The 15,389-nt window shown below is 43.8% G+C and overlaps 1 protein-coding gene across 1 annotated transcript in view; it reads right to left on the bottom strand.

Moving 5' to 3' along the window:
* Nucleotides 1-533: 533 nt before the first annotated feature.
* Nucleotides 534-15,389, bottom strand: part of LOC308313337 (ras and Rab interactor 2-like) — a 66,957-nt gene continuing 52,101 nt past the window's right edge. Inside the window, 5 exon segments of the mRNA XM_080760426.1 lie at nt 534-3,468; nt 4,910-5,073; nt 8,381-8,512; nt 9,165-9,390; nt 10,172-10,254. Of these exon segments, the coding sequence (XP_080616552.1) occupies nt 3,142-3,468; nt 4,910-5,073; nt 8,381-8,512; nt 9,165-9,390; nt 10,172-10,254 (932 nt within the window). The 3' untranslated portion in view covers nt 534-3,141.

Genomic DNA, 15,389 nt, shown 5'->3' with positions numbered 1-15,389 from the left:
TCAGTGCATCACTAAAACAAATGCATTGCATCAGCTACCTTTTGCTACTTTGTGTGACACTTTAGTTTGACAGTTAGTTAAACGCAATAACTAAGTAACTAATTTAGTTTGACAATGTAGGGCATTCATGAAAAAGGTTCTGTCACAATATCAGTGTATGTTTTTGTTATTCTATACAATATCTGATAAGTATAATGTTAGATTAACCTTTTGTTATGCTTACAGGATAAGAACATATGTTTGTGTCATGGATATTGTTTAGCTAAAACAAGATACTGTCTTTATCAGTGTGATTAAAATAAATAAATAAAAAGGCAGGACAAGACTTCTCCAAAATATGAGTTTTGGTTTTTATTGTTCTGCGGTTACAAACTGACACCATATACTGTCCACACTGACAGAAGTTAACACTACAGTATCTACTAGTTTCAACTTGATATTCAATCACAATTCAAGTCAGCCATTATTTTAATCAGGCACTCCTGGTGATATGAAGACGTTATTTATGCTTTGTTCGACAATTAAAGGTAGAGTAAGTGATTTCACTTAATTCAAATATCACTTATTCTTTTGTTTTGTTGTGATAATCCTCTCTACTATAGAGTGTGCTGACCATATAAGGAGTTCCTCCCTGTCCCCAGTTAACCCCTGGGGGTCAAAAAACCTTAAGTTTCGTTTTTGACTCTCTATCCTGATTGGACGAAGGCTTAGGTCCCACAGCCAAAAACGAAACCTAAGGTTTTTTGAGTGAAATCACTTACTCCACCTTTAAGTGCTGCCAAGTTAGGTGCACCATAACAAAGGCTACACGGCATCTACTAATGATAAGCTACAACACACAGTATCTGGTGTCCCCATTTTGGGTATGTCATTGTAGACAGACATTGTCGGTAATTTAAAATAAATAGCCGATCTACAAGCAAACAATGCGCTCAAATGCGACAAGTTGTTACAGTAAGCTTGTCGATCGGCTATCTTGGCTATTCGTCAAGAATGGGCTAAAAGAGCTGATGGGAAAAAGTGAGAAGTTTTGTTCACTTTTTGGGAAATTGAAATACAGGTGGACTATATCCAAAACGATCCCCCTGTATGACATCATAGCCTATCAGAGTTAGACACTAACATTCTTGGGCACATTCATTTGTAGATTATTTAATGTTACATTTGTCACTGTTAACCCGGTGCTCTCTATATTAGACAGTAGAAACCGTTTTTTCAAATATTTTTGGGACATGATATGAGTGACAATCAAATCCAATCACAGAAACATAATTTCAGGATACAGTCAAATATGTGTCACTTTTACCATTTGAATAATAAAAAAAACAAACACATTTGAATATATAAATATTTCTGCATAATAGTAAGAGCTACAATTGACCAGCAATTGTAAAAACAAAACAAATAAAAATAATAAACTGAGCAATTCATCCTGCACCTACTACAATAGCTCAACATCATATGATATAACAGATTATTAAATATATGCTTTGCCAAGTATTTCATGGGGGGAATTTTGATTAAAAAAAAACACAAAAAGAAAAAAATATATATAAAGGAAGCTGCTAGCCAATGTTCTATAGAAAGCTCACTTCCTTGACAAGGCACTTGACTTTAATATCAGCAGTTAAGGCAGTTAGTTACATACAATGCAACGGTCCGATAACATTTATCTCTACTGTGAGGGCAGTATGTCAAACAAGCTGAATACAAATTATTCAGCACACCAGATGGCCAAAAAATACTGCATACGGGCCTCTTGGAGGTATACTCCACTTTACCTCATGTCTTTATGGGTTAAAATACTGCATACGGGCCTCTTGGAGGTATACACCACTTTACCTCATGTCTTTATGGGTTAAAATACTGCATACGGGCCTCTTGGAGGTATACTCCACTTTACCTCATGTCTTTATGGGCAGGATTAATATTCAATACATGGAGCTGAGTTCATCAACGGTCTCTGTATCATCTACAGCGCTAAGTCCATCAACGCACTCTTTATCACCCATGGAGGAAACTGAAATCAACAGCTTGTCTGCATGGCAGTCATTCTCCCCACTACAACTGTAGGGGGCAATGGTCTTGACGACTGCTTGAGAGCCAAGTCTGTTCTGGCATTGTAGGTTTAGACGACAAAGTGCCATGTTGAGAATGGGTACGAATCTTTTAGTTTTCTGAGCCGTTATTGCATGACATCAAAACGACATGCTCCAGATGGCAGGGCTTTGACACAGGACTACACAGACAACACAGACAATGACAGCAAAGTGTTTAAAAGTCAATATAGTGTATGTTCTGTGAACTGACACCTCACTCAACAACCCTTTATCAATGGGTGTGTTTGACACGAAGATGCGTTTGTTATTATTACTTCTATAAAAGATACAAAACAAACACTTATAGAATTATTTAAATCAGAAACACTATTTCACTTAAGTCTACTCTGGACCAAACACAGGCCAAATTTGGATGTGTTTGAGTGGGAAAACAGAACATCTCTTTCCACATGGTGCTTCTTAAAACATGAGACAGAACCTACAGTATTTGCTGGTAGAGTGTGTGTACCATATAAAGACACGGGGACCTTGCATTACTATCTCTCGTCTCCTGCCATTCCTGTCTCACTACTACTTACTGTCACTGTCAAATATAGAATAGAATAGAATCCTACATGATTCTTTATCCACTTGCAAATTCCACAGAATCAATGCCCATTAAAGATATATTTTATATTTACGTCAACATGTCATTGTCCATCTTTTCTTCCACGTCATGTTTGTAAAAGTATGGTGATGTACAAACATTAGCTAAACATCCAAAGTATGAAAAATGAGAAGGGAAGCCACAATATAATGCCCAGAAACCTGAACCCCATCAGCCATTACACTTTCAGAATGCACTGTACATACAGACCACTTAGCAATGTTCTGTAAGGGTGCTAATAAACAAGTATAGTATTTCTTCTCTCGTTTCATATTTCAGACTTTGGCCAGTTTGGAAACCATATCTAACACTTTGGCTGGATTTGATTATCCAACCACATATCACGAAACGTACCCCCTGTCACACGTCAAGTACAGTACAGTTTAACAGTACAGCACAATGCAATGTTATCCTCCCCCCCCCCCTCCCCTCTGTTCATGTTGAAGTACAGTTTCCATTTAGCAGATTGTCAGGTATACACACATTAAGGTTAGCCACTTTTCTCCGGTAGACAAAATGGAAGGTGTGTGCATGTGGGCGGCTGTGAACCTCAGCTTTGATTCGCTGAGGATACGTGTCTGGAGCTAACTGCTGACTCGTGTCCTCAGTAAGCAGGAATAGTGCGTAATTCTCAGGGTCAGCAACCTTGAATTTGAAGGCACAGACTGAGCAGATTTCTTCTGTGGTAGAATATGGTTGAACAATCAGGGTTTTGGCTGTGCAGCCTGTGTCCACTTCTTGTAAGGCGACGCGTAGATAGTTCTATTGGGAACAAATATGTGCAAATATGCTTAAATTAAAGGACAAATGCTCTTAGTTCATAGGTTTAGTTTAGTATAGCAAAGCCGTTTTCACAAATGTCACAAACAGAACAAATGCTGGCCAAAACCTCCACAAAGAAGACAAAAGAATGAAACCAAAATAATGTATTATGCAAGTCAGAAACTATAGCCAGACAAAAGCAGATGCACAAAAGCCTTAAAAATAATGAAATGACAAATTCCAGCTATTGGAATATGAGACGTTGTAACAGGGGCAACACAACACCAAACTATGGAATGTAATGGTGCTTTTCCACTGCTCAACTCAATTCCATTTGCTTTTATTGTTTTCCATTGGGCAAAAGTGGTACCTGGTTAGGTTTTCTTTTTGTATCACCTCCGCTGAGGTTCCAAGGGATTGGGCAGAGACAAACATCCAACCCTCCTAAGCAGAGGGTTGGACGTTGCTATGACAAACAGCTACAAACCCTCAAAGCTGGACATAGGAGGGGCTAGTGCTTTTATTGAGAAAAATCGGTTTGAGGGAAAAGGAAGTTGTCGCCTGTTGTTCCTGCCTGTCGACTACAAAACAATAGTACAACATGACGTAACGAGATCATCCGCTCCCGACAGGATCATATACCCTAAATGAAATGGTGCCCAGGCTACTTCCGTAGTAGAAGACATGCTGGCTTTTATGGAATCCAAATCTGCAGTGTAAAACGTACAGTAAAGCGAGTAGAATCGAGCCGGCACCATGCAATGGAAAATGGAGCCCGACCGATGCCACATTTGTGGTTCCGATGCCGATGCCAAGTGCTAGACAAGCCATCACTGATAATTTGACCAATATTTCAACAGAAAATTGCTTATCTACAAGTTCACAATGCATCACAATGCGACGTGTTATGAGCTTGTACCATGAGCATGACATTTCTGGAAATGTAATGACGTCCAAAATTGGGACACATCAGCTGAATAATATTGCTGCTGAAATAATGGCAGACATATCGGCCAAACTCAGTCATATGTAACGGTCTGACTCCAGTGGAAAAGCACCATAAGGAAGCACATTATGAAAGCTTGTGATGTTTCACACACATGCAAAAACACAATTTGCACACAAAACTACAAGACAGGTTAAGTTAGATGAGATAGAAGACAAGACAACAATGTTGTTAATACATACAGTATAGTAATATCAAACCTAAATGTCGCTTATTGCAATCAGCAAACCCCTTTTGTTCCCTGGCAGGAATTCATTCCTAACTCCACACTGATGCCAAAATTGTTACAGAGTGCCTTTTAAGATGTTAATGTTCAATAAAGGTAGCAGTTTCCATGCACTCTTCTGATGCCAAAAAGGTTAAATTTGGAGTTGTGGGCGTGACAACTTAGACTCACTGCCTGGGCTCAAGGTGGATTCAGGTATGGCTTGATACCTGGAAGTCATCAACAGAGGGCGCCATGCGCTGGGTGGTGCGCCGTCGGTGCCACTGGTGCAGGGTGTTCCTGGCCTCCGAGCTCAGCACGCGGGCCGCCTGCTCCTCCTGGAAGTTCTTGATGAGGGCCATGGCTCCGTAGGCGCTGGTCAGGTAGTAGCCCCCTGAGGGAGAGGGTTCCGAGGAGAAACGGGGTATGAGAATGGACGAGGGTGGATGTATTAACCCAGTCATTCTCCATGTTTTATCTCTGCGACCCCGCTCTATACACACTGTAAAGTCCTCAGTGTTCATTTAACTCTTGGGGTGTACAGATGGAACCAGTTCTTCTGCCATTTACACTCAAGAGTTACAGACTCTGCGAGGGTCCATTTGGAACCCCTGGGGGTCTGAGAACCAATGTGTGAAACTTTTTCAACCTGGCAAAAAAAGGCTCTCTAATCTTGTAGATCGGCTAACACACGCACGCACGTACGTACGCACGCACGCACGTGAAAGGAACTAGTTGGATCTTATAAAGCACCATAATTAACCCATTCTGACCGGGCACCCATTTTGGTGTTAGCATCATGTTATGCTTTACCTATTGAAAAATAGCAGATCTACAAGCTCATATCGCGCCACCGAGTGGCGCGATACGAGCTTGTAGGTCTGCTATTTTTGAAAAATTCGAAGAACGACTGACATTTTTAGAATCTGATCTCAGGTCAGAATGGGTTCATCAGACCAGTGTGTGTCCAGTGGAAACCTCGTATGAATCTGATCTCAGGTCAGAATGGGATAATAGCGGTGTGGTTGGGAACGGTCACATCTGAACCCATTACAATTCATTCAAATCAACCTTTCCACTGGAACTTCCTACCAACGTCAACATGGGAGGTTTCCTCCCAAAGCCCAACTTTGTTCAAGCTGTCATGTCTAATCAACTACATTCATTGGCTGGCATGATCAAAGGGAAATGACAAATTCCTGCCAGAATCTATGAGGCAAAAAGCCCACTGGTTTCACACAGTGTTCTGGTTGCCTAGCACCTCAGTGATACTGGCTGATAACATTGTCCATCTCACATTAACACAGGATGTAGAGTTATTTACCTGCATTCTTGCAATAAGTCAACAATGCCATCAGCTACTGGAGGGGGGCGCTATTTCCTTTTCTCACTGATACGAACACAGCTATTCAAATGTAAATGGCTGCCTTCTGGTGGAACAACACTAAAATACTTCCTGCAAAACAGTAAACTATCAACAGCACATCCAAGCTAATAGAAACCGCAGGCTTTATGTTCCTGAAAAGTTGCAATGCAAAAATGGGAAAATAAATCTGCCTAACAATGATGTCCCTTTTCTGTGATGACGACAGGTTTCTGAACTGCCCACAGCCCTCCTATGAGACACAGAAATGGTGGTAGCATGAACATTAGTGAGGAACAATTATATGAAGACAGGTTGAAAACGATTTTTCTTTTTAAAACTACAATTCTTGGGTGTCTAAGGTCTTGTTCAGACTGCAGACATATTCAATTTAGGGCTGACCGTCTACACTCTTATTTGCAAGTGATCGGGTGTGTCCAATCAGACATCATCATCTGTACTGGTGGCTGTCGTAATGATGTAACAAGTTAACAACATAAACATGAGTAACTTCCACTTCCAACTTCCACTTTGTCGCACAATGGTGATCTAGATAGTCGATCTACTAGATCATAATGCCTCATGTCGCGACATCAAGTGACATGATAAATCAACAACAATATCTTCTTCTCTTATGGGGGTCCTTGACATATGTTTTCAAATGTGGGTCGGAGGGCTAATTGGTGTTGATTTGGGGGGGTCCTTGACATGAAAAAGTTTGGGACCCAACCAAGGTTATAATAGTTATTATAGACAAAATACCCTTAGTTTTTCAGCACCGTACGGCAGCATGTAGCCACGCTAACCCTAAACCAAAGTACGAAAAAAACTAAAACTAAACTATAATTAAACTAAAACTAAGCATTTTCACCAAAATAAAAACTAAATAAAAACTAGCAAACCCGCTCTAAAAACTAACTGAATTAGAAAGAAATTGTCAAAACTAACTGAAAACTAAACTATAATGAAAAAAAACTAAACTATTATAACCTTGGAGCCAACCCCTGGCCTAAAGAAGCAGGAGTGAACGGAGCCCACCTTCCCCGTGCAGCAGAGAGGGGTCCAATAGCCCACCTTCCCCGTGCAGCAGAGAGGGGTCCAATAGCCCACCTTCCCCGTGCAGCAGAGAGGGGTCCAATAGCCCACCTTCCCCGTGCAGCAGAGAGGGGTCCAATAGCTCACCTTCCCCGTGCAGCAGAGAGGGGTCCAATAGCCCACCTTCCCCGTGCAGCAGAGAGGGGTCCAATAGCCCACCTTCCCCGTGCAGCAGAGAGGGGTCCAATAGCCCACCTTCCCCATGCAGCAGAGAGGGGTCCAATAGCTCACCTTCCCCGTGCAGCAGAGAGGGGTCCAATAGCTCACCTTCCCCGTGCAGCAGAGAGGGGTCCAATAGCCCACCTTCCCCGTGCAGCAGAGAGGGGTCCAATAGCCCACCTTCCCCGTGCAGCAGAGAGCGGTCCAATAGCCCACCTTCCCCGTGCAGCAGAGAGGGGTCCAATAGACCACCTTCCCCGTGCAGCAGAGAGGGGTCCAATAGCCCACCTTCCCCGTGCAGCAGAGAGGGGTCCAATAGCCCACCTTCCCCGTGCAGCAGAGAGGGGTCCAATAGCTCACCTTCCCCGTGCAGCAGAGAGGGGTCCAATAGCCCACCTTCCCCGTGCAGCAGAGAGGGGTCCAATAGCCCACCTTCCCCGTGCAGCAGAGAGGGGTCCAATAGCTCACCTTCCCCGTGCAGCAGAGAGGGGTCCAATAGCTCACCTTCCCCGTGCAGCAGAGAGGGGTCCAATAGCTCACCTTCCCCGTGCAGCAGAGAGGGGTCCAATAGCTCACCTTCCCCGTGCAGCAGAGAGGGGTCCAATAGCTCACCTTCCCCGTGCAGCAGAGAGGGGTCCAATAGCCCACCTTCCCCGTGCAGCAGAGAGGGGTCCAATAGCCCACCTTCCCCGTGCAGCAGAGAGGGGTCCAATAGCTCACCTTCCCCGTGCAGCAGAGAGGGGTCCAATAGCCCACCTTCCCCGTGCAGCAGAGAGGGGTCCAATAGCCCACCTTCCCCGTGCAGCAGAGAGGGGTCCAATAGCCCACCTTCCCCGTGCAGCAGAGAGGGGTCCAATAGCCCACCTTCCCCGTGCAGCAGAGAGGGGTCCAATAGCCCACCTTCCCCGTGCAGCAGAGAGGGGTCCAATAGCCCACCTTCCCCGTGCAGCAGAGAGGGGTCCAATAGCTCACCTTCCCCGTGCAGCAGAGAGGGGTCCAATAGCCCACCTTCCCCGTGCAGCAGAGAGGGGTCCAATAGCTCACCTTCCTTCCCCGTGCAGCAGAGAGGGGTCCAATAGCTCACCTTCCCCGTGCAGCAGAGAGGGGTCCAATAGCTCCATCATGTACTGGATGTCCGAGTCCAGCTGAGGCATGTCGCACTGGGCCACCACGTAGGTCAACATGGGCAGGAAGTCATCGGCCCCGTACATCCTCCCTACGGTGCAAGGAAACGGACAAGGTAAGGAGGAGGATGGGTGTGATAGCTACATTGTTCAGACAGACAGACAGACAGACAGACAGACAAACAGACATGCAAACATGCACGCACACACACACACACACAAACGTATGCACATCAAACTTTTAGGATGGCAATTTGAGAATGCGATTATTATCTTTTTTTGTGTGTGCCATTTTTAACCGTAACCCAAAGCCTTTTGTGCACTGCGCATTGTGAGCTTGAAGATTGGATATTTTTCCTAAACATAGAACGTACGTATAACTCAAGCATAACTTGAACCCTAATCACAAGCCCTAATCTACTGTATAAATGCCTAATACTTAGCCAAGCCTCAATAGTCTCTTATCCGGCTAAAACCGTAAATCATAGACATGTCATAGATATCGGACAGTATAGATGACACAGGCTTGTCACATGACGTTATAGAGCCACGTCGTTTCCATCCAAACCACATGATTCTATTTTTTCTACCACAAAACAAACATGTCTGACCTGACGAAGATGTTATAGTGACATCGAAACGTTGTCTTTATGTCTGACCTGACGAAGATGTCATAGTGACATCGAAACGTTGTCTTTTTTTTTTACCACACTTCTCTAGCGCTTCCTTTGAACACGGGCATACCTGAGTTATCCTGCATGATTGTATAGATGAGTTTACACACTCTCAGCAGCAGGGACACCTTCTTCTCGGGAGAGTACAACTTCCTCATGTTGACGAACTTGTGTCGGATCTTCTCGATGGCCACGGCGTCGGGGGGCACGGCCCCGTCCACCCCCAGGTCTTGGGGTCTCTTGGCCTTAGCCAGGGCCAGGTTCTCCTTCAGCTGCTGCCAAGCGCCACTGCTCACCTGGAGAACACAGGAAAGACCCAAGTGAGTCACCTTTTTGCAGTGGTTTTCAAACTCTCCGTATGTCCCAAATCCACCAATGTGAAAGTGAGAATCTCTAGGCACACCTGCACATATAGCGGAAAGAGACTCAAGCTGGAAAGAGACTCAGTCCAGATTGGCCATTTTCACAAGTAAAAAGAATATATTCTTTTCACCTGTAAAGGCATGCACAGCACAGCACAGGGACGCCAGATTGAAAGTGGTTTAAATATACTGACTAAGTTTGTACTTTGTATAGTTGTATAGTTCTATATATTGCGATAATGATGTGTGGTTGTCCCCAAATCCCAAGGTCCCAAGTCACACCTGGACCAGTGTTTTGGAAGCACTGCATAGTACATGTGACAGCTCTATGGTCACTGCATAGTACATGTGACAGCTCTATGGTCACTGCATAGTACATGTGACAGCTCTATGGTCACTGCATAGTACATGTGACAGCTCTATTGTCACTGCATAGTACATGTGACAGCTCTATGGTCACTGCATAGTACATGTGACAGCTCTATGGTCACTGCATAGTACATGTGACAGCTCTATGGTCACTGCATACTTGCATAGTACATGTGACAGCTCTATGGTCACTGCATACTTGCATAGTACATGTGACAGCTCCATGGTCGCTGGAGGTGTCAAAGTTGTTGACACGATGTGTGGCTATCTGCCAAGGTACTGTAGCAAGGAAAGGAAACACACTGCAAGGAATAATCATGCTTATTATCATATCTCCAATTCTCACCTGGAAGTCATGCAAGGCCACTTCCACCACACTCTTCAGAGGTTTAAGGACACACTTATGCATGGCCTTCTCCAGCACTTGGTCTGTGGAATGACACATGCAACACGCACGCACGCACACACACGCGCGCGCACACACACACACACACACACACACACACACACCACATTAAAATGTAGGCATATCAGGGAATGTTGTAATAGGCGAACATTGAGCAAAAACGTTGCGCTAAAATAGCAGATCTACAAGCTCACAGTGTCGTGAGCTTGTACATTGGGCTCTTTTGTTTTTCTACAGTACATACTTACTTCGTACAACAAAGTACAGTGTATAGGGTTTAAGTGGTTAATAAGAAGACGAGGCTCTTACGTATGCAGAGCAGCTTCCAAGCACGAGATCAGAGTAAATTGCATGAACCCTAGTCAATAAATGACAGGGTAAACTAGAAATGCACTCTGTCGAGTGCCTACTTGCTTGTTGCACACTAGTATAGGCCATAAATGGCCTACTAGTGCAGAGTTGGGTCATTCATGGCCAGCTCATTCCCGGCAGCCTTTACTCATCTCAGAGGACAAAAGGCCTGGTCGCGACCTACTGTACTGTAGGGGTGGGCCTTCCATCGTACAGTATGTATTTCCAATTTATCACTTTTATTCACGAAGAATGTAAACAGAATTGTAATGCACAAACACACATTGTGTGCATGTATGTTTACAATTCTGTTTACATTCTCACACAACCTAAATCAACTCAATTGTATGAGTAAAATGAACTAAATAATTCTACTTTTTTAGAAGGGTACTCAAAGATATCAGACTGGAATACTCATCCATAGTTTGGTATGAATGAATGAACCATTGTAAGGCGCTTTGAGCACTTGGAAAAGCACTATAAAAATGCAATTCATTCATTCATTATTAATGATTATGAGGACAGCATTGCTGGTATTCAATGGGAATCCTACTGTTCTGTTGTGGGAAGAACGCGAACATCTGACTAACCCTTCTTCCCAACAGGTTGTGTGTGTCACAAGTTCGCTCTGTTGAACTGGAAAATTGCAGAGTCTGCGTAAAACGGTGCATTTTGCCGAGTCTATAAACCGTAGGCTGGCAGTAACTTTCCAGCACTTTTGAGAACGAGCTCTTGACACTCCGACCCAGCTGGGAAGTGTTTTGTCAGATGGTGTCCTCACAATACAATACAATACAATGATAGAATGGAAGTTTAATATCAGATTAGTCGCCATTTTGACCGTAGCAGGGTCGCTCTACAAGTTCACAAGTCATGAGAGATTCGGTGTAGAGGGGTGAAATGGAGCGGAGCAATTACAGTCAACTTCTACTTCACTAAAGTAAAGATAAGAGGATTTACGTTAAGGTTAAGTCAATGGCTTTGTGGAGGTTATTCACAATAAACAGAGAGAATGCGTGCGTGTGTGTGTGTGTGTCCAGACTAGAGCCAGGAGTCATGTCTTTTCCAGGAAAACAAACCCTCCCCCCAAGACATGTGGCCCAAGTTCACCTTTTGGCTACACAGAGAAAGGCCGGGGTAGCATGGGGTGACCTTTTTGACCTTGGACAAGACAGCAGCTCTGCTTATTGTAAGGAGACAGCTCCAACACAGCCAAGCCACAGCCAAATGCTTGGTAGGACCTTTATAACACACCGCTAAGGCAAAGAAATCAGTGGTGACGATCAAGGGAAAACCACAGGTTGTTTACATTGCACTCAATCGCTGAACAAACACACTCTGGGGTTCTTATGTTTACGAAGGGAAGTACATTGTGAAATAAGCGCATATTACTGGACATACTGTAGGTTGTGTGTTAACTTACTGTATGTGCAGGCACAACAACACGCACTAAATATCCGAAGTGGCGTGCCGTGCATACTCATGCACGCCACGGGCAAGCCTAGCACACAGAAACAGACACATTTCCTTACTGATCATTTCCTGCAATGGAGAGGGCCGGTGTGTGTGTGTGTGTGTGTGTGTGTGTGTGTGTGTGTGTGTGTCCAGAGCCAGGAATCTACTTTGTAGGTTGAGCAATGTTTGTTGTTTTGTTCCATTTGTCCGACTAATCTGTTAAAGGACTTTACGGTAAAGGAGTGACCGAGGTGGTAAAACATTAACACTGGTGGAAAAGGTCAAACAATGACACTCTTCTAGCCCAGTGTTTTCCAAACGTAGGGTCGTGACCTACTCTGGGCTGTGTGAGGAGCCATTGTTATGGGTCGCGGGACCCTGTTTTTCAACCTCTCCACTTCTAACAGATTTTCAGAAGTGTTCATGAACAAATTCAAAAATCTTTCAGAAATTTCCAATAATAGCGTCGTTTAAGTACTATTTGAAATAGGACTTAGATCAGGGGTCTTCAACAGGGGGTCAGAGTTACTAAAAGGGATCTGCCACATCTTTGTGTGATGGGGAAAATTAGCCGAAAATAGCAGATCTACAAGCTCAGAACGCCCGTTGTGAGCTTGTAGATCGGCTATGTTCGGAGAGTTAGTGTAGTATGGAGCCAACGGTCAAGTTGACTAAACATTGGTTTAAAAGCTCTGAAAATACAGCAATTAGCATCAATAGGGCTTGCAAACCTCGCACCTTTGATATGCAAATTCGGGGGGTGCGCCATTTTGATTGTGATGAGTCACTAACTACAAGAGAGAGAGTGAGAGTCACACTTGATTGTGATGAGTCACTACGAGAGAGAGAGTGAGAGTCACACTTGATTGTGATGAGTCACTACGAGAGAGAGAGTGAGAGTCACACTCAGAGGCGCCAGTGAAACGTTACGTTAGTCCATTATCTATTTTATCCCCTTTATTCTGACCTTGTTTATGGTGAGAAGCCTACTTGTTACTCAAGTAGGCTTAATAAATCCCATTTTGGCGAAATGCTCTAGCACTGTGCACTAAACACTCAAACACCAACTTTACACACTTGATGCAGATCTAATATGTAGGGCTTGTAGGCCATCCCAATCACAATGGCGCCGGTAGGCGTGACAGCCTACCGTGACGTCAGCCTTGCATTCCCTATTATGTTGGATTAGAATCCAACATATTAATAGAAAAGATAATGAGTGTCAAACAAGTCTATGAAGCTATTATTAGGAAATCCATGAAAACGTTTAATCTGCAACATGTTATACAGTGTCTAGTGGGGGTCCCTGCCTGAAAAAGGTTGAAGACCCCTGGCTTAAAGGATTCATATACAATGTATTTTTGGTACGTGTAGATCCCGGGTGTCTGTTTTGGGTCTGGGTACTTTAAATTGTCTCAATGTCACAACTGTACATGAGAAATGACCCCACAGTGGCGGCACTGAAACCTACTGTTAGGTCTCAGTTTATTTTTTTTGTAAAATCACAGTCGTATGAGCAATGCTAACAAAAATCCACAACCACCGCACTGACTAATAAATAGGCACGCACATACACACACACACACACACACACACGCAGCCAAAACACACCCACACACAGTCACACAGACACACACTTTATTGTTTATATGAGGTAATGCTTGTATGCTGTCCCCTCATGTTGTTGTTCTGTCAGTTTTGTTTCAATGTCCTATACGGATGGAAATGAGCATCTCTGCTAAATCCGTTGTATTTTACGCTACATTTGTAATGTAATGTTCATTAATATACTCTGTCCCGGCCAAATAAACAAATAAAATAAAGTAAATGCTGATATAATGCTGCCACCAGCTGCATTACATCTCTGACAATACACACTCAGGATCCTTGAACACACACTTCATTATTACAGAACAGAACGGTTTGACAGAGAGAAACATGCGCAGGCTGGAAGTGAACTATGGGATGTATCCAAGCCGTTTGCGCATGCACCCCCCCCCCCCCCCCCCCCCCCCACCCTCCGGCCATCGCGCGTGAACTTAGTGCCGCCCGGATGTCTTGAATCCTGATTTACGAGCCAGAAAACGAAGGCTTCGGCGCTTCGCTTTGATCCACAACATCCTCCCTGCAGCGCACAGCGTAGCGACTGCCCTTGGTAAGCTGTTCACCACCATAAGTCAGGGCGTGGCCACAGTTTTCCAACTCTTCCGTCTATATAGCAACACTGCCTGTCCTGCCTCTTTAACATCACATCCTGGAGGGAAAAAACCTCTTCACTCCCGACTGTTAAATTTAACTCTGAGAGTTGTAAACATGGACCCGTAACGGCTTCAGGATCTAGCAGTTATATCCTCTGCAAACACTGCAAACTCCTTCTAACTTTTAATAACTATCATAATAATACCAAATATCTGACAATAGATAAAACCTCTTCACTTCACTCAATGTAATTCTGAGAGTTGTAAGCGTGGACCCATACGCCTTCAGGATTTTGGAGTTGTACCCTCTGCAAACACTGCGAAAGTTTAACTATTTCCCTACCAAATATAGCTATCTGAAAATAGCTGATCTACAACCTCGACCCATTGTGTGAGCTCGTAGATCTGCTATATTCACCGAATGTATTCACCCGAGTAGGGACTCTTTCAAGTGGTTTAAACCAGCGTAAATAAAAGCGCTTTCAAGTGTAAACAGTTCCTCTTTCCCATAAAGTTGTGGAGGTTTCTACTCCAGTCCAAAGTAACTGCTCCTCTCGCCATAAACATTATGTCTGGGAGGACGAGTTCCACTTCCATTTCCCTTTGAACAGATTGCAGGGGATTTAACATGACATCAGACCCGATGGGTCTACTCTGCACCGTCTTTGTCCGGGTTTCAACTCTTTACATTTCCCTGCATGAAAAAATAGAAATAAAATAACAAAAAAAGAGGGGGGGGGGGGGGGGGGGGGGGGGGAGCCAAAAACAACACAAAAGTACAGCTGCTCTATTATTATCTACTCTTCCAGCTTTTTCCTTTCTGTAAATATTGCTGCTGTCGGGCAGAAACATGTCTCCATATTATAACTGTTTGTGTTTTGAGCTTGTGGATCTGCTACTTTTGAATCTGAATCCTGAAAAACAGTTTGGGACACATGAGGTTTCCACCTCCATATACTGTATATATACTGTATATATATACAGAGACAATATACTTTTGATCTATGCTGTTATTTGGAGTGGATTGCTGGAGAGCAACGATTTGTTGAGCTTTAGTTTAAACAATGACAACACCTACGTACCTACCTACCTACCTCCTACCTACCTGCCTACCTATCTGTTATGACAGATAGGTAGGCAGATTTCTATCCTGA

This window comes from Protomyctophum bolini (genome assembly GCF_963924005.1).
Source record: "Protomyctophum bolini genome assembly, chromosome: 3".
NCBI lineage: Eukaryota > Metazoa > Chordata > Actinopteri > Myctophiformes > Myctophidae > Protomyctophum > Protomyctophum bolini.
The sequence above is the reverse complement of the archived record's forward strand: the minus strand, read 5'-3'. Positions and strand labels throughout refer to the sequence as shown.